Source organism: Electrona antarctica (genome assembly GCF_951216825.1).
Source record: "Electrona antarctica genome assembly, chromosome: 12".
Taxonomy (NCBI): domain Eukaryota; kingdom Metazoa; phylum Chordata; class Actinopteri; order Myctophiformes; family Myctophidae; genus Electrona; species Electrona antarctica.
The window spans coordinates 42,467,011-42,494,244 of NC_136793.1; the positions used below are offsets into that span (position 1 = coordinate 42,467,011).

At 45.1% G+C, this 27,234-nt stretch overlaps 1 protein-coding gene across 2 annotated transcripts in view; it reads right to left on the reverse strand.

Annotated features, from left to right (window-relative positions):
* Positions 1–2,562: 2,562 nt before the first annotated feature.
* LOC306933386 (transmembrane protein 132C) overlaps positions 2,563–27,234 on the reverse strand; it is a 222,321-nt gene continuing 197,649 nt past the window's right edge. For both annotated transcript variants that reach the window (XM_079515590.1, XM_079515589.1), the window contains exons 6-9: positions 18,932–19,146; positions 10,613–10,886; positions 6,707–6,898; positions 2,563–4,354 (exon numbers count right to left, since the gene is read on the reverse strand). In XM_079515590.1, coding sequence (XP_079371716.1) covers positions 3,182–4,354; positions 6,707–6,898; positions 10,613–10,886; positions 18,932–19,146 — 1,854 coding nt within the window. In that variant the 3' untranslated portion in view covers positions 2,563–3,181. The remainder of the gene's footprint in view (positions 4,355–6,706; positions 6,899–10,612; positions 10,887–18,931; positions 19,147–27,234) is intronic.

Consider the following 27,234-nt stretch of genomic DNA (forward strand, 5'->3'; position numbering starts at 1 on the left):
GAGAAGATAATTAACTTGAAGGTTCTAAGGAGGAGCAAAGTCCTCTGTCGTCACAACACCTACAGAGACCATGAAGTCCTCTGTCGTCACAACACCTACAGAGACCATGAAGTCCTCTGTCGTCACAACACCTACAGAGACCATGAAGTCCTCTGTCGTCACAACACCTACAGAGACCATGAGAAGTCCTCTGTCGTCACAACACCTACAGAGACCATGAAGTCCTCTGTCGTCACAACACCTACAGAGACCATGAAGTCCTCTGTCGTCACAACACCTACAGAGACCATGAGAAGTCCTCTGTCGTCACAACACCTACAGAGACCATGAAGTCCTCTGTCGTCACAACACCTACAGAGACCATGAAGTCCTCTGTCGTCACAACACCTACAGAGACCATGAGAAGTCCTCTGTCGTCACAACACCTACAGAGACCATGAATAGAGAAAAGTACGTAAGGTGAGTCACTCAACACTGAATGGTGTTGGGCCCACTGGACTACAGTATACATTAAAATTAAACATAAAAAAAAATGTTAAAAGCATGGAGACTGTACCAAAAATGTACTCCAAGGTACACAGGATGGACAGACCAGACCAGACCAGAATTTAATTAATTAAACTACAAACATGGATGGAACGAGAAATGACAGTTACCGCCGAGAGTTACCGTGTGGGGGTACCCGGGGGGTCCCCGGAACATCCAAACCCCCAGGACTCGCACCCAGGGCTCGAGTCATACTGTAGTGTACTCTGTGCCACTTTACTGTGCTGTACTGTACTGGTCACTTTAGGTGTTGCAGCTGTCCGTGCTTGGACAGACACGTACACACACATAGGGACACACATTGCTGGGCATTGGAGAAAGAAAAGTGTCTACAATACTTTGCAATGCGACACATTATGAGCTAGATCTGACAATCCAAAAACAAAATGTCTGTATGTACTGTATGCATGTACATTTGTATGTATGTATGTATGTATGTATGTATGTATGTTTGTACGTACTGTAATGGGGCCCAGATGAGCCCACACTTTGAAACCCTGTGCTCTAGTGTTCTTGTGTTTGACATACATGGGCCAGACATGTCCGTCAAACAGACCGGGCGGGTCTGGCACATTGTAGTTTCTTGAGCACCTCCTCTTTTTGCATTCTTCGTATGGAATGGAAATTAAATAAAGTTGGTTCAGCACGTCGATCAAAGGTCCATAGGTGTAAAGCAGGGAACCTTCCACAATCAGGATGTGAGTCTCCTCCTCCTTGTTGTGGTCACAGACTCCAAAAGAATGTCGGAATCCAAGGTGAATTCTCAAACTTCTTCCCATGCGTTGTATCAAGCAGTAGACGCAGCACAGCTTGTCCCTGATACACCTGAGGATACTGTTGGAGCAGTCATGATGGATGCTGGTTAACAATCTGATTCAAGGTACTGTACAGTACAAGTAATTGAACCACAGCAGTTAACATAATATAAACATTCATCTGCTTGCTGAAGGATAATGAAATACAAAAAAAAAAAACATTCGTTGAGCGAAATGCAATTTTTCACCCGAACAGCTTTAATTTAGGGACATTTTAGGAAGATGATGTTGTTTACGCAAGTGTGTGATTTATTTTTTATTTTTTTGAGGAAATTAAATCCCCCAAGAAAGAAATATCGGCCTCCTTGCCTCCGTTCATTTCTCACTTTACAATCCCTGTGTGTTTTGCCTTTGATAGGAGCCACAGGAAATGGCACACAAGCTTTGTCATCGTCAATAACTTGTTTCTGCAGGCTAAAGGGACAGAGTTTAATGAGACTATAATTGGAGGCTTTGTCTAAAGCTGTACAATAATTTAGTTTTAAGGGGTCACGGAAGAAATGCCACCATTAGCACGCGGTCCGGTCATTATTCAGTTTAATAGCCCTTTGATACACAGTGGTTGTCATGTTTCTGTACTGTGTTCTAATAGGTGCTGACGGAAGCATAAATGGCCACAATCTTGCCTGAGTTTAGCACTACGAAGCCAAAGATGCATCATTATTAAAGACCATCCAGCTCCTTGTAATTGAAACACAGTGTATGTATACTGTACACAGTTACAGTAGCAGCATTAAAAGAGCTGCAAATTATACTGTGACCCAAGGGTAAAGTGCCACCTCGGAACAATGTTTTTAATACATAAATATACGCACTAGGATAATGAACTTTTTGCTGGCGTGGCTACCCTTCCTCAAACACATTCCTCAGCGTGTCAACAAAATAGCTAAATTGTACATTAGAGCAGGGGTTCCCAAACTTTTCCATGCCTTTCGAATATTATGAAATATATTTTTTTGTTGTGTTTTTGAAAACATGTGGACATTGGACAATAATGACATGACAAATGTTCTATTAGCTTGGATTCCCCATCGATGATGTCACTGGTAGGCTGGATTCTGAACTGTCCACAGCCCTTCTTTGAGACACCTCCTTTGAGAGAGTGAGTAGACAACAATGGTACCATATTATAATGATGGTCAATAAACGCTAACACACACACACACCCACACAAACATGATACTGTTGTATATTCTTTAAATGATATGAAAATACAATATACAGAGCAACAATACAATGCCTTGGTGGAGGATCGTTCAGTATATACATAGCAAGTGTTTGTCTCTTCTACTGTGTTGTGAAGGATGAGGGTGAACCAAGTTGTGCCTTTCGCTTCAAGTTCAACCACATGCAGGGCTGTCTCTTCCCAACAGTGAGGAATCTGGCTTTGCAAAGTCATATCCAAAATGTTACAAAACAGCCTAAACACACCTTATACAGTATCTACCTAGTCACATTACATCCTTCAGAGTTCAAAGTTAACGCAGATCTGCCCTTGGAACGTTGTTTGGGTCATTTAATTCATGAAAACCCCCAATTAATTAAATTGTGATTAAAAGAGATAAACAAACGGTCAAAAATACAACCTGACATCCTTGTTCGTGGACATGTCTTTCAAGTCATTTGCCATTAGTCCTCTGTGGCATGAGGACTTTTATTTTATTTTCCCGTCTTGAGTTCAATGACCCTTTGGCAGTTTAGTTTGTTTCAGAAAAACAAATTAGCTCCTTTTCAACTACCTATGGGTCCAGCATCTGTCTGTCCACTAGGCCCACCTTTCTGTAAACAAAGGCATAAAGGTGAGTTTGCTACAGAGTCCACTAGGCCACCTCTTTTAAAGCACTGTCGTTTAACCTTTCCATATAATTGCGAAGCTCCTTGGAGTCACCCAGTTCCATGTCTTGACACACCCACTTAATGTCATGGCTGTGGCTCACGCTGAGCGTGCTGACCGTGGGGAAGCCATTGTCTGGCGGGATGGTGGTGAAGGTGGTGAATTTGACTCGCTTCCTCTTGGTCGTGGGCGAGTCTCCTTTGCTGTCCTTGGCCACGCAGCCCGCGTCTGCGGCCCGGTGCACCTGGCCCTGCACATTCTTCTGGACGGAGCCCCCGTTGAGCAGCTGGCTGCCCTCCTCCAGCCCGCCGCCGGAGTCCATCATGGACGTCTGCTCCTCCTGCTGCTGGGGCGACAGGCTGACCTGGCTCTCCAGCAGCTCCGCCTCGTTCCCCAGCCACACCCAGTCGTGGGCGTGGTTCATGCTCTCTTGGCCCTCGATGGACATCTCCTTGTGGCGGTACTTGAGGGTGTAGGAGATGCAGTTGATGAGAAAGACCAAGATGGCCAGGCAGAAGACGCCCAGTAGGGCGTACATGCCGATCTCCAGATCCGTGAGTCCCCGGGCTGTCTGTATGAGGTCATCGTCCACGTTGCGGCCCCGTGGGAGATCGACTTGCGCCGGAAAATCAGAGAAGTCTATGGGAATATTCTGGCCGCTGTCATCAGACAGTCTGTCGCCGTTGGGCCTGCGCATGATGCCGCTTTTAGTGGTGGTGGCCCTCCTCAGTACCCCGTCCTCCATGTCGGAGATGGAGCTGCCATAGTAATGAGAGTCTATGCCTGTCCTGTCCTGAGATGGGGACAATCTAGCCCTGTTCTCCATGTCATCTCCCTCCGGGCCATAGTCGCTGCCCCCTCCCCTGGAGCTGTCAGTCTGGCCAAACTTGACTCTGACATTGCAGTTCCCTGCTGCCAGGATGCTGCGGCGCTTGAACTTCTGGCAGACCTCGCAGACGGTCATCTCCACCCTGACCAGCAAGCCCTGGCCCTCTGCCTCTGTCACGATGACAGGCCACTTCCAGGAGGGGTCCTGTTGTACAGTGACAACCTCCTCGTCCAGGGAGGTGGCTGTCAGGATGAAGAAGTCAGGGTTGTACAGGTCTAGTGGCGCCATGGAGCCATCACTGAACTGAAGCCAGGCACTGATCAGGGCCTCCTGTGCACGCACACACACACACGTGCGCACATGCACACGCACACACACACACACACACACACACACACACACACACACACACACACACACACACACACACACACACACACACACACACACACACACACACACACACACACACACACACACACACACAGTTAGTATGCAGACTGTAGGCTACATACAGCAGTATGGATGCAAACACACAAATGGAAGGGGAGTGGAAAAGAGAGGCAGAGAAAACTACATTTACTTGAGTAAAAGTATGACCTAGCTAGGCCTCACATTATTATTTATTTTTCTTTTAAAGATCATAGCAAAGGAATAGTCAATATTCACCAATAGATCTAGAAAGGACCAATTTGTTTTCAATAGACAGACTGAAAACATTTTAAAAACAGCAGACCAATTTTGGCATTTGATATTTCAGCATCGATCAGGTTGAGATAAGGACACTCAACATAACAGTATATTATTTTGTTCAGACCTCCCACTATAAGTTAGATGCGTGTCTATAATACAGTCAGGGACAGAAATATGAAGTGAATGCTGTTCCAACAGGGATAGTGCTAAAGCACATTTATACATATTATTATAGCATATTACAGTGCATATTTTGAACAAGAATGGCATAATACACACACAGATGGTATATGTTACAATGTATAATGTTTCCATTTTACATAATGTTCTCCATAACCTAATAACGAATACTGTATAGTTGAAATCTAGTATACTGAGCCCTTTCCATTTCGCTACCTCAGTGCTACTGCTCTGTGGGATAAGAGAGAGAGAGAGTGAGAGAGGGGGAGCAGATTAAAAGATAGGGGGGAAAGATCAGACCGTAACATTAAAGAAGAATTCATGCGAATGGGGGATTTTCCGTACACGAGCATCTTAAGACCTTTTCTCACGCCGCAGTTTCACAGTTTGCCTTTTAATATTGCCAGAGGACAAATCCCTGGGGCCACCGGGGGAAGATCCCCACAGCGCTCCGCCAGTGCTCCCTAATTACTGACACAAGAAGACGTACTGCGCTGCCTGCTTATCTCTGCATGGACATTTTGTCTGTGATGGGGAAGATAAACTACTCTTCACTGTCCTTCCTCGCCCTGGGGGGGCGATCAAATGGGCCACAATGAGGGAGGGAGGGCAAAATGAGAGATGAAAGCAATGATAGGACAGTTTGGCCCTGCTGTAAGTCATGTTTTTGCTACAGAACTTTCAGTGCTACTTTTGCATGCTCACGGAGATTAAGTATACAGCTGCAGTTTCTATTCGATGCCCAAGGAAACACATGCAGTCACATTTCTAGCTTTCAAGGTTCAGAGTTAAGAGGGTTAGGAATGCAGTGGGACAAACAACACGTGTGTGCGCACTGTGCGTGCATGCGTATACGCAAGCATGTGTGAAACTGTGAATATAAGCGCATGTGTATGTATAAGCACATGTGCTGGACACACACAGCTGAAATGAAGTCTTTTGTTTTGGAAAACAGTAATCAATTCTGTGGAGTGCACAATTTAGGCTTCAGCAGCTCCAGTACAGTATGCAAATGGCTGTCTTATTTCAAAGAGCCGTCAAACTAAATGCAAATGAATGAATAGTTGGAGGCAAAGAAATCTAGCATTATATGCTCTATGTCTGTCAGACCAACAGTATTTGCAAATAATAATTCTTATTAGCTTTACTATGCTCAGTGTTGCTGGATGGATTTTGTCTTCATCCAGACAGCTTGGATTACATAAGGGAAGTTGTCATTCACACACATTTGTTGTTTTCTCCATCAGTGATACTGTACTGTAATGAACCCTTTTTGCCATGCTATATTGTATAGGTGAAAATCTTTGAAAGATAAAAAAAAAGAAAGGCAAAATGGCAAAAATAACAGATCTACAAGCTCACAGGGTGTTTTGCTGTTCGTCTTGTATTGTATTGTGTATAGCAGTTTGTTTTTCAAAATGTGGTTTGGGGACCACCAGGGATCTAAAAACCCATACAGGTCTGTAACATGGAACGTGTGCATTTGGCTCCACTCTCAGAGTTAAAATAACTAACTAATGAATTGTACAGTGTAGATTAGTGTTCCAGAGATAGCCCATTTTACACTGTCAAGTGTTAAGCACAATACATGCAGAAAGGCGTCATTCTGAACCCCCAGATGTCCTGACTGACCAAGTTCGGACAGTCGGGACAGCCAGTCCGAAATCCAATGTCGGAAGGAGTATCTATTGCCCTTTACAGAACTGTAAGGGTCCATTTGGACCGCTGCGAGTCCCCAGACCAGACGTTGAGAACCAATGGGACATAGGACTTATTTGTTAAAAGAGTTATACAGTATAGCATCCGGACCTGTTTGGGGATCTGCAACACTTCCTGCGTAGTGGTGGTAGCCAGGATGGCCCTGTTGCTCCCCGGGCTGAGCTGTAGGGACAGGGAGAGGCCAGTGACCAGCTGGACCCCCAACTCTGTAATGGTGACTTTGTCATCCACCACTGTGATGGTCTTCTCTGCCAGGATGGAGTCCGATAAGGGGGACAACACCTGACATGGACGAGAGAGAGAGAGCGAGAGAGAGGGGGGGGGGGGGGAGATAATGAGAGGTACACAGCAGAGAGAAAGAAGAAAAGCCTCTTGGGATTAACCCAGATTACAATTGTGACTTCAAAGGCTTTTAAAAAGAAAACGAGTGAACCGTGACATTTGTTTCCCCCCCGCCCCCCCTTCCAAACAATATATCCCTCCAGCTCTTTTATGATTACGGAGTTGGTTTTAGCTGAGCTGGTCTTTCCTAACATTTCAGCCGAGCCCCTCTTCATTATGCAAGTGTATGCACAAAAACACCCTGCACTTGTTGACTCTTTACTCATAGGCTCATTAAACAACTCTGCAGATTAACCTTCACGGAACCTCTCTACCTCTGTAAAGGTTAAAGAAAACCAACCGCCCTGTGTTTATTCCTTCTTAACCCTGATTATTGCTGGCAAACCAGATGAATGTCAGACACAGTCTAACCTATAGAGACGGGGAGTCTAATAATATTGATGAAGAGCAGTTTGAGGTCAGCTGTTGCTCTGCGTGTGGAAAAGTCCTCTACAGCAGTGGTTTTCAACCAGTGGTCCGGGGACCACTGGTGGGGGTCCCCTTGAGGGGGTTCCAGGTGGTCCCCAGCTAAATGATGGAGAGTTGCTAACCAAATGGACCCTTATAGATCTTTAACTCTCGAGAGCGTATAAATGAAACCAAATGGACCCTTACGGGTCCATTTGGTTTCATTTTACGCCCTCAAGAGTTAAATTATTGTTAAAGGAGCATTCAGTGATTTGGAAACCCCCCCGGTCTGCCCCAGTAACAAGATGTGCTCATGCACGCACTACAGTGGGGGGACACCAACAGGCCAACAGCATGCACACCAAGGCACACCCCCGCTCGATCATGATTGGCGGAAGGCCGCTCTCTATACTGATTGGATGAAGGCTGGGCCACCGGTTCACTTTCATTTTTGGCCACCTAGCCAAAAATGAAACCTAAGGTTTTCTTTTACCCCAGGGGTTAACTGGGGACAGGGAGGAACTCCTTATATGGTCAGCACACTCTATAGTAGGGAGGATTATTACAACAAAACAAAAAAAGAAGTGATATTTGAATTAAGTGAAATCACTGAATATTCCTTTACAAGAAGTCTACACAATTAGATAATGTATTTTTTTTATCAACGTTTGCCATCAATACAGCACGGAATTGTGGACAAAAACTAAAAAAATCTTCAGTTTTGGGTCTGAGATAGTATCAATAGTATCAAAATGGTTGAAAACCACTGCTCTACAGGATGGCATGGATGCTATTGATGATGCTATTCAATGAATGAGTTGTACACAGCGTGGCTCTAAGAGTATGTCTGTGTGTGTGTTTGTCTGGAGCTAACCTCGCAAACTGCTTGACCAATGTCTTGTGCACGCTGATGGTTGGCAAAGGTTTTATATCATTTAAAATATTTGTAGGCTACATTACATTTTATAATGGTAGTCAGAGGGGCTCGGATTGCGCTAAAGCCGCGCCCAAATTTGTTGTCACTAGAGATTCGAGGCCGCTACGCGGCTCTCACACCAAGTTGAACCCCGATCTGACCAATATGTCTGAGTCATAGTGTCAGAGTACCCATTGTACCTGTCTGTCTGTCTGTCTCCCTTTTGTGCCCATATGTGGAGATCTTATAGAGAGTCATAGTGACATGCCTATATATGGTGATGTGGCTGCGGACCTGCCTATATATGGGCGTATTGGGTTTGTTTATGGTTACGTCCGAGTGACATCTGCCCGCCGGCGCCCTCCCATTAGCCAATTTGAATAGAGACGTCATAGATACTGTATTGTACTATATCATAGATGACTGCTGTCACAAGCTGCATGTCTACATGACGTCCGAGATCCACCATGGAGCCATGCCATTCCCGTATGTCTGCCAAGCCAAGATCCACGATTCAAAATGTTTCTCACTGATCTATAGTATTATGTATGTACTACTACTATATAATGTGCTTTTATTAATATAAATCGTTTTATTGAAGGCGTAAATCAATAATAAGCTTACAGTAAGTAAAGCAAGTAGTAAGTAGTAAGTAAAGCGGCAAAGGGATTATACTACATGTTCAGTGAAAGTGTTCAGGCCTTTGTCCAAACAGGTGGTGGTGGGAGTGTGTGGATGTTTGTGTGGAGGTAATGGCACGTCTGCAGGCAGACAGATGGATGAGTAGAACACACTGCTGGGCAGCGGGTACCTCTCTCTACACAGATGTAATTAGGAGACTGCAATTCATCCAGTTAACCTGAGGACACTGACAAATGAAAGGTCCGAGAGGGGAAGGGCCCGGCCCTTTCACTGCCACTGCCTCCACCACAAAACAGCTAGCTGAGGGACACCAGGACACGCTGTGTGACACACTGAGTGTTCTGTTCATTTAGTCTTTAGTCTGAAGGTGAGTTTTGCTGTGTGCACTTTCAGAGTTTTGCTGTGCACCTGACTGCACTCAGACCCCATTTACACATCGTATTAACCGCTCCTGATGTCCCCATTTTGGCATGTAATTTATAGTTGTCAAAAATGTTCCATCTATAATTAATGTAATAAAAAACAAAACAATGTATTGTTATTTATTTACAATTTGTTTTGATAGATTTTTATGTTGCATTTAATTGTTATAATCATTACTATATTTTCTCTTTTTTTTGTCAACTGTGGTTGGTGCAGGGGTTTGGGGGTAGGATTTTTAAAAATGAGGCAAGGGGCAAGCCACTGATTGCAGTAGGCAAATAATTTGAATTATGCTTTGTGTGCATTCTCTTTGTATGCCTGTACCTGTGCCTTTCATCCAAAAAATTTAATAAAAATGTATTAAAAATAAATAAATAAATGAATAAAAAAGTACTGTGTAAGGCGTAACCACAAAAAGTATATACTTCGTTAACCCAGGGGTCTACACTGCAGTGCGACATCTTAGCTAACAACACTGTAGAGATCAAGACCCTGATGCTAGATAGGACTGTCCCGAGTTGGTTAGACCGCACTCTTGCATCGCAAAATAATGATTTTGGATGTCTTAATACATTTAATACAAAACCCCTAAAACTGTTTATCATTTCTAACTATCTTCAAAACATGTATGGGTACTTTACCATAGTTTTACATTGTTACGCCAATACTTTTACTGAAGTAACAAAGCTTCCACCAACGCACATTGGAATCAGAAGGTTATCTGATCTGCCACACACACTACACCACATCTGGAGGTGGTCTTTCTCACACCGTGATCACATCTCAACGTTAGCCAGGTGTAAACGTAATTAATGGTGAGATTGGATCGTTCATTATCCAGATACAGATCACATTTTAATGTGTAAATGGGGCGTCTGTGAAAGGGCGTTATTCAAACTGCAGTATATAATCTATCACTGCCTCCACATTGACCTTGTCATTCATCAGGAGTTTGTTTTCAAATGCACTATGTCTCAGGAGAAAGGAAAGTGCTTAATGATGTTAATTAACCACATGACATACTAGTGTCCCTATTCTGGCCATGACGTCATAATGGAACTTAGAGCAAAAATACAAGCTCACAACACAACTGTGTTGTAACTTGTGAGCCTGTAGATCGGCTATTTTCAGTGAGTGGGTATTGCACTTTCACCAGGCCGGTATACGCTCAGAGTTACGTGGGTCCTTGAAAGAAGTTTACAACCACCGACATATACACAGCATACCTGGATAGTGGTCATTCCCATGTCCAGTCCCACCAGTATTCTCCCATCCAGCAGCTGTGCGATGTGCGGGTCCTCTACCTTCAGAAAGTCCCACACAAGCTCAGTGATATCCACCTGCCAATCGGAGCCCAGCATGAAGCTTGTCTGACCTCTGGGATCGGCCGACTCGGCCACAAAGTGGGTCAGCACTCGGACCATGGCGTTCTGGTATTGCAGAGTACAGCTCCGCCCCCGTCGGTCTTCATCATCTTCATCTTCGCTGTCCCGAGCGGACCTGCCGTTGAATGACATTTGACATGTGAGTTGTCCTATACCCAACACCATGGATGACATAGTATAGGAGACCACCTCCAACCACTGTAGATGTGATAGTTACTGTACATTGTAAAAAGGGACCACTTTTTCCCCATTTTCAACGTCATCTTCATATACTGTAATAGGTTGCCACTATGCTCATTATACTGTAAGATGCCATGCTACCATTTCTGTTTACTCAAAGTGGGCTGCATTTGCAGTTGTGCACCGCACACACAGGTCAGAAACATTCCTCCAGTGACATCATCAGGGGGGATTCCAAAGCTATTGGAAACTAGCCTTTCACTCCGATATACTGTAGAAGTTTGCTCACTTGCACCAAAAAAACTATTGAAATGGTCTGGGGATCTTAGTATAATTTGTATGTCCAAAATAAAGAAGAAATAAAGATGTTAATCCGAAAAAAACAAAATTAGAAAATTGGCTCATGTTTGCCTTTAAATGACCATGTACAGTTGGAGGCCATCGATATTGTCCTTTTCTTTTTGCTGAGGTTTGCGTGATCTGTGCAAAAGGACAGTTAACCCATTTTGGGCGGGAACCCCTTTTGGTGTTTTAAACATTATGTTATAATTTAGCTATTGAAAAATAGCAGATCTACAAGCTCATAGCGCGCCACCGAGTGGCGCGCTACGAGCTTGTAGGTCTGCTATTTATTTATTTCAGAAAACTGGAGGATTTAGAAGGATTTTTTAAAATGTTGAGGTCAGGCCTAAATGGGTCAAATGATAAGGGACAATATCGGTGGCACCCAACTGTATGTAGACAGAAATGTGGTCACTAATGCTCATCTTTTAATGAGCATTAGTGAGGAGCCCAATTATATGCAGATAGGTTGACAATGGGTGAAGTTGTCCCTTAACATACTCTACCTTAAAGATTAAAATAAAATGTTATTATCAAAATAAGTTTGGAATTGCCTTTAATAGAATTAAATATGATTATGATTGTTGCATACTAGATTAAAGCTACAACGGAGAGAGGCAGGCCTAATTACAATGTCCAATATCATTATTAATTGACACCATTTCTCAATAGAAGAGTAGGAAGACCACCTCCAAACGCTGCAGATGTGCTAGTTACAGTATATTGTATTAACATACTATATATAAATAGGTTTTTATTCATTAAAGCAAATCTGTAAATAGCTGTGTATTTGTCATTGTTTCATCCGCAGTCTGCCAGACACAACATACACACTATCTCTGTCTCTCGCTCTCTCTCTCCCAGCAGTGTACGCCACAGAGGAGAATTTACCTGATAATGACAAATGGAGGATTGAGACGTTGTTGAATAGACCAGTAAGACCACAAAGGGAGCATCAATTCTGTGTGTGTGTGTGTGTGTGTGTGTGTGTGTGTGTGTGTGTGTGTGTGTGTGTGTGTGTGTGTGTGTGTGTGTGTGTGTGTGTGTGTGTGTGGTTTTTTTTTTGCAGCACGAGGCACCTGGTCAGGATTTTAAATGTGAATACACGTTCTCCTTGCAGCCATAGTTAATCGTCCCTGGTTTCCGTTTTGGTAGCAAATCGACTGTAATTTGATTACTGTGGGCAACAAATCCACCTCCCAGAAGCCGGGCTGTAGGCTACGTGTCCCAGTGGGGTGAAGCCGGGCTGTAGGCTACGTGTCCCAGTGGGGTGAAGCCGGGCTGTAGGCTACGTGTCCCAGTGGGGTCATTACATTGAAGCCGGGCTGTAGGCTACGTGTCCCAGTGGGGTGAAGCCGGGCTGTAGGCTACGTGTCCCAGTGGGGTCATTACATTGAAGCCGGGCTGTAGGCTACGTGTCCCAGTGGGGCCACCTCCCAGAAGCCGGGCTGTAGGCTACGTGTCCCAGTGGGGTCATTACATTGAAGCCGGGCTGTAGGCTACGTGTCCCAGTGGGGTCATTACATTGAGTGAAAAACATAAGGCTTAAAATGGCAATATTGCATTTAGCCCATAAGAGTTTTTTTTGTGGTTTGTTTGCTTCAACAAATGAACAACCTTATTAAGAAGAAGAAAAAAACAGCAGATACAGCAAAATAGGATGGTGAGAAAGCAATGTTTGATCAGGTGTGATCAGCAATCAGGTTTGATCAGCAAGTCCTGCTCTGGGACATTGTTGGGAGCAAAGTGTTTTGTCGACAACTCTCGTACTTTGTACTAACACTTGTCAAACACGCTCACAGACACACATTTTTGTCTTTTATGCTCCAGAACAAACTCTATGACTCTGAAACTGGATCGATTGGTATACTCTGCATACACACGAGTACTTGACATGCGTACACACACACGCATGCGCACACGCACGCACACGCATACACACACGCACACACACACGCAATTGTGCTGATGCAATTGTATTTATTTGTTTATTTATTTGCCATTTTGTAAATTATATTATGTCTATTTTAATCTTACTGTATATTTATTTTTGTCCACACTGGAGGAGGCTCTAAGTACACACATTTCACTTCCTGCAGCGTTGCTAGACTTGCCACAGCTGTATTGTAAGTGCATGTGACGATAAAACCCTTCTAACCTTGAACAAATACAGTTACACAAACAGTTTGAGATGAAGAAAAAAATAATCTCTTAAACTAGGCTTTCTTCAGATTATCCACTGTGCTTATCTCTCTCCCTCTGTCTCCCCTGAGAAATAGAACTATACAGCGCCACGCGGCAGAATATGTTGGCTTCACATTCTACAGAAGATCCCTGAGCACAGTCAGATGAGGAGTTAAGGGTGCAGAACCTTTCCTGACAAGATAAGACAGAGTTGAAGACAAGGGGTATTTCCCATGCTGTGTACCCTGTGGTACTCAAGAGTACCACAGGGTTCCCCTGATGGAAGAAAAGAAACTTGTTTGATTTTGTTACATTCTGTGTTGTCACGACCAAAACAACAGTCAGAGATCAATCAACGTGTGTCTTCCTGTGATGCTGTAGTAGTGAGGAAACCCAATAACTCCTCCAGGACACTGTCTTCTTCTGCCTCCACTCCACTGACTGCTCTCAACTCTCAACTCCTATCTGTCTCAACTATAAGACAATGAATCTGAACTAGACATTTCGAATCTAACTTTGTGATAAATGACCAGGCCATGCATGCACCTATGACAGTAGTTCTGAACCTTTTCGGGATTAAGGTCCACTTGAAAATCTCAAAAGCATTCGTGGGCCACCTACAGGATGGGTGGGCCGCAAATGCTTTTGAAATGTTCCGTTTGTTTTTTTGTTTGTTTTTTACGTACACTTTTAGAGCATGTTAATTTTCATGATCAATCAACCGATTGTGTTCCAGCTTGGATCAATGGAACTAACATAGTATTCCTATTCATCAGTATGACAATGAAAACCCATTTTTCATTTTATTACAAACACCAAAGTGTTTTGCCAGTTATTTGCCCACTTGCCGTATCCTCACAGCCCACCAGTGGGCCCCGGGCCCCGGACCCACAGGTTGAGAATCACTGACCTAAGACAAAGGTCATTCCATTTTCTAACGTTCCCTCTCAGTGGCTGTGACCAGTAGACTGCAGGGACAGAATGTTGGATTCAAGAGCAGAGCAGAGACAGGGGAGGACTGAGAGATTAGTATGAATGGGGCCACACTGCCAGCATGGCATCAGGGCCTAATGAGAGGCCCACATGGGGCATGTACGGCAGCCTGGCTGGCTGCAGAGCTCCTCTCCGCTTCATCCTGTCAATCATCGTCTGCTTACTCCACTAACATTTTAGTTTAAAAAGTAGTGTATTATTCATTCATAATGCATGAGTTTCTCTCTCTCTCTCAAACACGCACACGCACGCACGCATGCACGCATGCACGCACGCACGCACGCACGCAGACATATACATACTGTACGCACGCATACATACATATATAGTACAGTACCAATGCATCATGGTTCATCCATCACATTACAGTCGTTTTCCATGGGTATTCATATACCACAACTGTATTGTTGATAACAAATGTAGTTCCCAAATGATGAGGATATCAACATTAAAGTTACCCTGGCCAATAGAGCTTCTAGTTTAATTAAATTCTTAGCAACGGTTCATTGATTTGTAATGTCTACAGTCTGTTATATTAGATGGCCAGTAACTGTAGTAAATGTACAGTACAACTTGTCACAGAAAGTCATACATTGGAAGCATTTATTTTATTCCCAGCTATTTTCCCAATAGCTATGTTCTTTATACATAACGTAGTTTGAACATAATACAAATATGGAACTTTAGAGTAAAATGTATCCCTGCCATAAATGGAGAAATTGGGAATTTGTCTTTTGTTCAATGAATTGATCTTATTTGTCCTGTGATTTAACATGGAGTACAATGCAATGTGGCTTCATGAACATATAATGAAACCAAAGTCTTGCTAGGGTGGAATGGATGTGCTATGAACAGGCTTCAAGTGAAAGTATTGGCATTTTACCATCGGTGTGAATCTAATATGCCAGTGAGCGTGCAGTGATCCCAAAATTGAATCTAAGGTTAATCTAATAGACAAATAAATCAAATTAATTTCACTCTCACGTCCAGATTTGGCCTAACAGTTGATGCTGCATATTAATATTTCCGTCGCATGCTGATTCCTAATCCTGCCCCGACGTGCTCTGTGGATCCTGTTCTATTTGTTTGGGCATTTTGCTCCATGGTTGTTGTTTTCTTCTTTCACTTTTTTGCGGCGACATAAAGAAGGTCATTTGAAGTGAAAGGGACAAAAGGATCTGCAGCTTTGTACGGTATCTACATGCAAACAACAGTGATTGCTGTTTATTGTTCAAATCCTGAATGGCGTTCAAAGAACGTCTGCATGTGTTTGACAGTAGAACGAGGACACTTAAAGCACGCGCAGCTTAACAAGGTCAGTGCCAGTGACAACACAAGCAATTAAAACATGAAAACACAGACGGCGCAAAATACACATTTGCAAATGCTATAAAGTGGAAAAGCTGACGTGCGTAAAATAAAAATGTATTTTGGAAGAAGCATTAAGAGAGTTCTACTGCTTATATACTTTGGTCCCCTGTCTAGGGAGGCTTATCTTGTCCGTGTTGTGACAGGGCTTAACCCATTTTGGGCGGGAACCCCTTTTGGTGTTTTAAACATTGTTATAATTTAGCTATTGAAAAATAGCAGATCTACAAGCTCATAGCGCGCCACCGAGTGGCGCGCTATGAACTTGTAGGTCTGCTATTTTTGAAAAATCGTTAAAATGTGCCTCAAATCATTCCGAAAATTGTCATGATTTAGAAAACTTTTTTTTTTTTTTTCCGAGGTCAGGCCTGAAGGGCTTAAGGAGGGTGATGTGAAGCATACAGTATAGACCAGTGGTTCCCAAACGGTGTTCCGAGGCAACAATGGAGTGCTGTGAGACAGTTTCTACAAGTTCAGGTATGCCTCGGGACATTGTGACAACAACCAAAGCCTTGACTGGGAGCTTTTTGATGAATCAGTGTGCAGACTGACTTATATTTCTTTTACATTGCCCTATTCCACTGCCGCCCAGCGGATGTGCCAGTTGTATTGTTTCTATATTATGACAACGACTCATTATTAGCACAAAAGCCTACCGTATTTAAATATGTAGTTTAATGTTATGAATATTTTTTTAATTAACTATACTCTATCAGTACTTTGTGCGTATTCATTTCCCAATACAGAGGCAAATTACCCCACTTTCATTGCATTGTAGAAAATAAAACATTTGTATGCGTCTTAATTTTTTTCGCCAAAATATAAAAAATGCACCGAATGGGAAATTCTTGGCCGAAACCGAATACCAAATATACTGTAGGAAACAGTTGGCCTAAAACCGAATAGGCGAATCTATAATAATACGTACAATAATATCTTGTACGTACGAGATAATATCTTGTACGGATGAGATATTATCTTGTACGTACAAGATAAAATATATTTTGAATGCATGGCCATTCAGGGGCTCCGTACGAATCTGATTAATATCTTTTTTCTTTCTTTTCTTTTTTTTATCAGTTTTTGTACCATTGCTGTGATGGCGTACCTTTGAGCTACATGATAATGGCAAAAGACATGATTACATTTTGATCACGTCATCACAACAAAACAGTAGATTACGAAAGATAACCCCAGTTCTTTGACTATTCGTTTTTTTGGTAGCCGAATATTCGTTGCATTCCTAATTCAAAATGAGAAAAAAATAGCAGTACAAGCTTGTGGGCTTGTAGATTGGCTATTTGTGCAACGAACACAGGAGTGCCTTGATATTTTTACTTGTCCATGGTGTGCCTTGGGCACAAAAAGTTTTAAAACCACTGGTATAGACAGTGGCAATCAAACAATGTGTAAGGGGAAGCCCATGCCTGATGCCTCTCTCTCTCTCATGCCCACTCTGGCCATCAGTTGCCAGTCCCGGCTGACAGTGTAAGGTCCCATCACTGGCTATTGTAAGCTGACTGGATTAGTTTTTCCGTTGGGTTTTAGGACAGTGGACCGATGCCCATTCCTGCCACCAGGCGAGTTGCTACTTTGCAAGGTCACGCCTGTTATTCCCTGATAAACAAAGACGGGCAGAAGATGGGAGGGGGCGGGCGGAGCAAAGCGCTCAGCAGCACTGCAGTGCCAAGACCGGACATGCTGGCATCACCAGTGACAACACACATCAGCCTGTCCCGGCTGATAAAAGCATACCAGCACACACACACAGCTGGGAGAGCAACATCCTCACCAAGCTGTTGCATTGGTCAAACCGTGCACCACTGTCAGTCAAAGCAGAATGGGAAGGGATGGATAATTGGAGGAGCTGCGCTTGGGTGCAAAGGATGACCAACTTCCATGTCCCCGTCTCAACATTTTCCGGGACTAATTACTGCAGGCGGCCTGATGGCTTCTCCTGTCCATTGAAGGATGTCAACACTTGCGAGGTAGCACTGTGTGGTGGCATCAGAGAGTGCTAGTGATGAGGTCCCGGGAGGAAAGGTATGACCTCAAGACAGGGCTAATAATGTTCTATAGGCTAGGAGGAAGCACGACAGGCCACCTTATAACCATGTCACACTGTCAGGCTATCCTGCATAGGTTGGACATTTTTGTTTTCAGCGTAATACATAGACTAGTAAGAAGAAGTCAGTAAGACAAGTGAAATGAGGAGTGTCCTCATTACCTTAAAATCTAGTTAATTTAAAAGATAAACTGGTATCTGGTGGTAATAGTTTTTTTTCCTCCTTTCTTTTCCTCAAATTCGATCAAATTCAAAATGAGATGTCGCAAGGGAAAAACTGAATCAATTGTATTATGTAATAAACTGTGAATTACACAAAAATACCGCAGGGATAATAAGCCCTTCATCTGGCTAGATCTTGTTTGGAATGATTAAAGGTGGCCCTGTGGGCAATTTTAATTTCCCATGGTTCACCTTCTAGAACAAACACTGAACATGTTTAACATACATGTTCTGCTTATTTCTGGTGTAACTTGCGGTGGTTTTTGGTTTGCAAATACCCAGCAAGAAAAATCTGTTCCAGTAATTAGCCGCCAGATAAATGACATGTTTCCATGTTTAATGAGGGTACAGGCATACTGTAAGTTCCGGCATACTAACAGTCCGAACGGCACCCTATACCCCACACCCTAACCGCGTGATTCTCGCATGTCGGAATTTTGTTTTTGGTGTGTCGGATAAGTGTGTGCACGGCCGTTGAAAGGGAGAGTCAGTTCATAACACGTTCCGTATTTTTATAACCTTATTCTGTGGAGAATACTACAAAAAAGTCTATTTTTGGTGAAGATATTTGGTATAGTAGAGGGTAAAGAGGAGAGCAAGCGTAGTATAGGTTTGTTTACTCCCGTCAACTAAAACTATAATACTGTCTAGGGTTTAAGTGGTTAAAGAGGAGATCTTCCACTCAGCTCTCTGACAGTCGCGCACGCACACGCACGCGCACACGCACACGCACACACACACACACACACACACACACACACACACACACACACACACACACACACACACACACACACACAGTGTACCTGTGGCTACTGCCGCCGGTCATGATGGGAACCCTCCAGCCTTTGATCTGGCTCAGCTCGGTGTCTGACACGTCGATCTGCAGTGGGAGGCGCGGCAGCCACACGTCCAGCTCCAGCTGCGCGCTCACATAGCTGTACGTGAAGTTCACCGTCATCCTCATCCTCCCCTTCATCTCCTTGCCGTTCACAAACACGTAGTCGCACCTGTCTGACACCTGGACGGGACGAGTGGGAGGGGACGTGAGAGAGCGGAGACAGAAACAAAAGGTGACGGTGAAGTTATATAGATGGCATATATGGATGGCATTTTTATGAAGACAAATAATAAAAAGAAAATAAGACGGAGTCACATATTAAAAAAGCGTGGAATAAAAGCACCGCCCCCAAAATAAATAAATTAAACTAATCTCTAAAATACACCATTGTGAACTGAGCAACTATACATTTATTGTTATAGTTACTGTACTGTGCTCTGTACTGTATTGTAGTGTACTGTGCTCTGTACTGTACTTTGATTCTTTTTGGGAAAAATCTTCGAAAAATGACAGAGTTACCGTGTGGGCGTCCCCGGGGGGTCCCCGGAGCATCCAGACACGCCCAGGAACACGCCCAGGGGGGCGGCCCAGTTCCGGCGGGGGCCTTCCCACGTCCGAAACAGTCGAGAAATGACAGAGTTACCGTGTGGGCGTCCCCGGGGGGTCCCCGGAGCATCCAGACCCCCAGGAACACGCCCAGGGGGGGGCGGCCCGGTTCCGGCCAGCCTTCCTGCATCCTCAATGGTCGAGAAATGACAGAGTTACCGTGTGGGGGTCCCCAGGGGGTCTCCGGAACATCCAGACTCCCAGGAATGCCCCCAGGGCGCCGGCCCAGTTCCGGCGGGGGCCTTCCCACGTCCGAAACAGTCAAGAAATGACAGAGTTACCGTGTTGCAGCTTTCCGTGCTCGGACACGTACACATACATACAGACACACATAGCTGCGTAATGGAGCGGAGGCACCGCTCAAAAAAAAGATTGTGAAATATTAATTTTAATAGTTTTGTTGCGATATCAAAACTCCAGAATTATTGGTTTGGTTACCTAAACTGAAGCAAGCACAATCCATCTGTTTTCATTGGGTATAAATGTGTGCTGGGTGGAGGATTTTCAAATTTTGACTGATTAATTTGAAAAACGTGGGAGACCACAGACATAATTACATATATATATATTTTTCCATTTTAATCATAAGAACGAACAAGCCAGACTGATTCAGTCAAGACGCAGGACCACAGACTTGGTCAATTACGAGCGCCCGTCCTAATTACGTTGCGCATTAAGTTACGTAGTGTAATTATGGAAAAAGCTGCTCGGCGGCCCTCAACGAAGATCACTGCTTCATCTGAGCCACCGCGGGGCCACTGAGCAGCCTTTTGACCGTAATTACACTACTTAATGCGCAACGAAATTCGGGCGGGCGCTTGTAGAGAGTTATGTACAGTTGGGTGCCACCGATATTGTCCCTTATCATTTGACCCATTTAGGCCTGACCTCAACATTTTAAAAAATCCTTCTAAATCCTCCAGTTTTCTGAAATAAATATTTTCACGATTTTTCAAAAATAGCAGACCTACAAGCTCGTAGCGCGCCACTCGGTGGCGCGCTATGAGCTTGTAGATCTGCTATTTTTCAATAGCTAAATTATAACAATGTTTAAAACACCAAAAGGGGTTCCCGCCCAAAAAAACAATATCGATGGCCTCCAACTGTATGTATATTTGCCATTCCGTTTCTCTCCAAAGTTGAATTATTCCACTACTGCTTGGTCAAACCGTAGCCATAAACTAAACAGGTTTGTCCCGATGTTCTGGGCATCTTTGCAAAGTTAGTGTTTAATAGTAAGAAGCAGGTAAAAGAGTAACTTGAGAAGACGAACAGCTGTCACTCTCCCATTCTCTCTAGCTGTAGCTGCGGTGTTTTTCACCGCAGGCGCCTACAGGAAATAACACGGCTGCTCGCAGGGCACCTCTCTACGGCTGCTCGCAGGGCACCTCTCTACGGCTGCTCGCAGGGCACCTCTCTACGGCTGCTCGCAGGGCACCTCTCTACGGCTGCTCGCAGGGCACCTCTCTACGGCTGCTCGCAGGGCACCTCTCTACGGCTGCTCGCAGGGCACCTCTCTATGGCTGCTCGCAGGGCACCTCTCTATGGCTGCGCGCAGGGCACCTCTCTGTGGCTGCGCGCAGGGCACCACTCTGTGGCTGCGCGCAGGGCACCTCTCTATGGCTGCTCGCAGGGCACCTCTCTATGGCTGCTCGCAGGGCACCTCTCTACGGCTGCTCGCAGGGCACCTCTCTATGGCTGCTCGCAGGGCACCTCCCTATGGCTGCGCGCAGGGCACCCCTCTGTGGCTGCGCGCTGGGCACCTCTCTGTGGCTGCGCGCAGGGCACCTCTCTATGGCTGCTCGCAGGGCACCTCTCTATGGCTGCTCGCAGGGCACCTCTCTATGGCTGCGCGCAGGGCACCTCTCTGTGGCTGCTCGCAGGGCACCTCTCTGTGGCTGCTCGCAGGGCACCTCTCTATGGCTGCGCGCAGGGCACCTCTCTGTGGCTGCGCGCAGGGCACCTCTCTGTGGCTGCGCGCAGGGCACCTCTCTATGGCTGCTCGCAGGGCACCTCTCTATGGCTGCGCGCAGGGCACCTCTCTGTGGCTGCGCGCAGGGCACCTCTCTGTGGCTGCGCGCAGGGCACCTCTCTATGGCTGCTCGCAGGGCACCTCTCTGTGGCTGCGCGCAGGGCACCTCTCTGTGGCTGCGCGCAGGGCACCTCTCTGTGGCTGCGCGCAGGGCACCTCTCTGTGGCTGCTCGCAGGGCACCTCTCTATGGCTGCGCGCAGGGCACCTCTCTGTGGCTGCGCGCAGGGCACCTCTCTGTGGATTTAAATAACACGGCTGCGCGCAGGGCACCTCTCTGTGGATTTAAATAACACGGCTGCGCGCAGGGCACCTCTCTGTGGATTTAAATAACACGGCTGCGCGCAGGGCACCTCTCTGTGGATTTAAATAACACGGCTGCGCGCAGGGCACCTCTCTGTGGATTTAAATAACACGGCTGCGCGCAGGGCACCTCTCTGTGGATTTGTCTATAGGTATTGAACACTTTCAGAGTGGCAATGCCAAGAAGTTGAAATCTCACAGTTAAACTTGCACGATCAGAATTCAGAGCAAAACAATACTTCTCCTACAGTAATGAGAGATCTATAACAAACACAAACACAAAACATTATGTACATACTACATTCACCATATACTGGAACATGCTACATCTCCTATGCACAACTAAACTTTTAGATGTAGCTAAAAATAATGTGTCTCCATAGCAACACCTCACTCACTAACACTCACTTCACGTACAGAGAAGAAACCGGTCAGTTTCATTTTCAAAACTAGGATTGCTTTAACTCGATTTTGGATTTGGATTTGACATGACATAAGAAAGGGATTGATCTTTCTTAACATGACTGATGATTATTACATGAAAGATGGACTTTATGCAGTCATCTGACAGGAGCTAACCCACATAATAAAATGATTGATTTTCATATCGTGGCTGTCGGGCATAAACCTCGTATCACCATATTTAATTATTTTTTGGGGAAATGAATGCACTAGTTCATTATACAAGTGAGTCACATAATGTGTGTGCAACGCGTTGTGAGCTTGTAGATTTGCCTTTTTCACTATTTCAAAATAACAATAGAAAAACAAATAGAAAAAGCAGCTTGAATCTTAATAATAACTAATTAATGAATTCCTTGTGGTCATTTGTCTCTGTACCATATTGTTTACTTCAAGAGTTATGGCATTTTCTGTTATCTCCATTGCATGGTTCGTTTTGGGGGTAGGTGTAAGAAAGGGTTAAAAGTAACCCCATGGGACATTATTTGACTAGGGAAACAAGAAGAAATCTTATATATGTATAGATGTGTATACATAATAATAACCACTTTAATGAATTAATTGGGTCCAAATTATATAGAAAAATGTGTTAATTTGTCTCTGGTATGTTGTTTGCTTCAAGAGTTATTGTATGGTTCATTTTGGGGGTAGTTAAAGAGTTAAATAAAAAGAACCCCCCCGGGCAAAGAGAAGAAATCATAACTACAGTTGGGTGCCACCGATATTGTCCCTTATCATTTGACCCATTTAGGCCTGACCTCAAAATTTTAAAAAATCCTTCTAAATCCTCCACGATTTTTCAAAAATAGCAGACCTACAAGCTCGTAGCGCGCCACTCGGTGGCGCGCTATGAGCTTGTAGATCTGCTATTTTTCAATAGCTAAATTATAACAATGTTTAAAACACCAAAAGGGGTTCCCGCCCAAAATGGGTTAACTGTCCTTTTGCGCAGATCACGCAAACCTCAGCAAAAAGAAAAAGGACAATATCGATGGCCTCCAACTGTACACACCATAAGGGTCCCAAAAAAACATGTTACGAAACCACTCGGGTGGTAAACTGCCCTACTACTAGTGATCCTATTGAAGTAATATATTAAGTATACAGTAGGTGTATATGTATAGTATTTTCACTATTAATCCTACAGCAAAGCATGTTCTGCACATGTACTAACAGTACTTAAGTTGTTGCTTAGTTGCTTATTTTAACCATTACAAATTGCTCAGGACAGGTGCTGTTTTTGTTTTTGTTGGGGCATTGCTGAAATCAGGCCTCTGTGGTGGGGTGGTGGACAAGTGTTTCCTAAAATACAATGTAAGTAAGTGCGCTGTACACAATGTAGGCCAGGGCTTTATACAGTACAGTACATTGGTACAGCACTGACTGTACAACTACATTTCATCTATCGCTATACTTTGAACAAGATGAAAGGTCCGCCGGCTGTTCCCGGGCGATGGGGGACGGCAAGGGCATCTTTGAATCTGAGGGAATACGGGGTTGTGGACGTGGTCAGCTCCTCTATAATAGTCGTCCTGCTTTTGCCCGCGGCTAAACACACCAAGAGCAGATGGAACATAGACAGAGTACATGCACTTCTCCACTAATAACACGCTAACTCAAAACCATCTGTTTCATAAATTGCTTAACACTGGAAATCACTTGGATTTCCAGTGATTTCCAGTTATTGAAAGGCACTGGGATTACTGCCACACACACACACTCTAAAAGAGATAATGATGTGATCATGTTAGCACCACGCACACACCCGTGCGTAATAGACACAAGCTTATAACACGCGCACGCACGCACGCACGCACACGCACACGCACGCACGCACGCACGCACGCACGCACGCACACACACACACACACACACACACACACACACACACACACACACACACACACACACACACACACACACACACACACACACACACACACACACACACACACACACACACACACACACACACACACACACACACACACACACACACACACACTTTTAGAGTCCAGGCAATTAATATCTTAAAGACAGATACCATCAGGAGTGTTCCCAGGCATTTAGTCAATCCCATTGGTTCCATCATGCAGTATACCTTCAAAGGGACAACATTTGATGGTCTGGGGAAATATCTTTTTTTAATGTACAATTCTTTCTTTCTTTATTTCCGTATTTATTTATTTTCAATTTCCCAGTTATTTTTCACAGCCAGATAAAACCATAAACAGCCATTCAATATAGAGCTGATCCAGTCCATTGTCTGTGAGCATGAGGCAGAAGCCTTCACAGCTCCCCATGCAGTTATATGGAGCATTACGCCCCGTTCATACTTCACTTTGTAGCACGATGGTACAGTACGTTGCACGTCAAAAATAGCAGACCTACAAGCTCACAATGTATCGCATGCGAAGCACGCTGTGTGCTTGCAGGTCGGCTGTGTTCGACGTGTGACGACGGAGCATAGATTAGGCTTCATGCTCCTCGCTCGAGTTGCTCTGGGCAGTACTGCTCAAATGGACCGATGCTCTGGGCAGTCACTGCTCAAATGGACCGATGCTCTGGGCAGTCACTGCTCAAATGGACCGATGCGCTGGGCAGTCACTGCTCAAATGGAGCACAACACTGGACCGATGCGCTGGGCAGTCACTGCTCAAATGGACCGATGCGCTGGGCAGTCACTGCTCAAATGGACTGATGCTCTGGGCAGTCACTGCTCAAATGGACTGATGCTCTGGGCAGTCACTGCTCAAATGGACTGATGCTCTGGGCAGTCACTGCTCAAATGGACCGATGCTCTGGGCAGTCACTGCTCAAATGGACCGATGCTCTGGGCAGTCACTGCTCAAATGGACTGATGCTCTGGGCAGTCACTGCTCAAATGGACCGATGCGCTGGGCAGTCACTGCTCAAATGGACCGATGCTCTGGGCAGTCACTGCTCAAATGGACTGATGCTCTGGGCAGTCACTGCTCAAATGGACCGATGCTCTGGGCAGTCACTGCTCAAATGGACTGATGCTCTGGGCAGTCACTGCTCAAATGGACTGATGCTCTGGGCAGTCACTGCTCAAATGGACCGATGCTCTGGGCAGTCACTGCTCAAATGGACTGATGCTCTGGGCAGTCACTGCTCAAATGGACCGATGCGCTGGGCAGTCACTGCTCAAATGGACCGATGCGCTGGGCAGTCACTGCTCAAATGGACTGATGCTCTGGGCAGTCACTGCTCAAATGGACCGATGCTCTGGGCAGTCACTGCTCAAATGGACCGATGCTCTGGGCAGTCACTGCTCAAATGGACCGATGCTCTGGGCAGTCACTGCTCAAATGGACCGATGCGCTGGGCAGTCACTGCTCAAATGGACCGATGCTCTGGGCAGTCACTGCTCAAATGGACTGATGCTCTGGGCAGTCACTGCTCAAATGGACCGATGCTCTGGGCAGTCACTGCTCAAATGGACTGATGCTCTGGGCAGTCACTGCTCAAATGGACTGATGCTCTGGGCAGTCACTGCTCAAATGGACCGATGCTCTGGGCAGTCACTGCTCAAATGGACTGATGCTCTGGGCAGTCACTGCTCAAATGGACCGATGCGCTGGGCAGTCACTGCTCAAATGGACCGATGCGCTGGGCAGTCACTGCTCAAATGGACTGATGCTCTGGGCAGTCACTGCTCAAATGGACCGATGCGCTGGGCAGTCACTGCTCAAATGGACCGATGCGCTGGGCAGTCACTGCTCAAATGGACTGATGCTCTGGGCAGTCACTGCTCAAATGGACCGATGCTCTGGGCAGTCACTGCTCAAATGGACCGATGCGCTGGGCAGTACTGCTCAAATGGAGCACAACACTGGACCGATGCTCTGGGCAGTCACTGCTCAAATGGACCGATGCGCTGGGCAGTACTGCTCAAATGGACCGATGCGCTGGGCAGTCACTGCTCAAATGGACCGATGCTCTGGGCAGTCACTGCTCAAATGGACCGATGCGCTGGGCAGTACTGCTCAAATGGACCGATGCGCTGGGCAGTCACTGCTCAAATGGACCGATGCGCTGGGCAGTACTGCTCAAATGGACCGATGCGCTGGGCAGTACTGCTCAAATGGACTGGTGCGCTGGGCAGTCACTGCTCAAATGGACCGGTGCACTGGGCAGTCACTGCTCAAATGGACCGATGCTCTGGGCAGTCACTGCTCAAATGGACCGATGCTCTGGGCAGTCACTGCTCAAATGGACCGATGCGCTGGGCAGTCACTGCTCAAATGGACCGATGCTCTGGGCAGTCACTGCTCAAATGGAGCACAACTCAACAGCATATTATTGCTCAACATGAAGAATTTGTTTCCCAGATGACTCATTTTGTACTTATAGTTCAAATCAATTAAATCATTGCCTGTTTCTTAACACATTGAAATGATATAGAATTCAGACTGGGTGGTTGACATGCCGCTTATTCACATTTTGCACTTTGTACACCACTGTTACTGCAAATGCTTCAATAGTAAATTGTATTTTATTCATGTGAACAAACCTGGCAGACTGTGAAGGTTGACATTGTGGTGGATTGGATGTAACGTTTTTAAGCAAAGCTCTCCACATTTAAAGTTTTGGAGCAAAACTGTAGGTTCTTTAACTTCCTCTGAACTATAATCTTCATTGCCTTGTGGTCATAATGTGTTTTCAAGGTTACATGCTACCAACAAAGAACTAATATTATAAGTACCAAACCCTAGGAATTTTAAGTGGTTAGATGTTGGTAAATGGTAAATGGTGCATTTATATAGCGCCTTTATCCAAGGCGCTTTACATAGATTGTGCATTACATTCACCCATTCACACACACATTCATACACCGATGGCG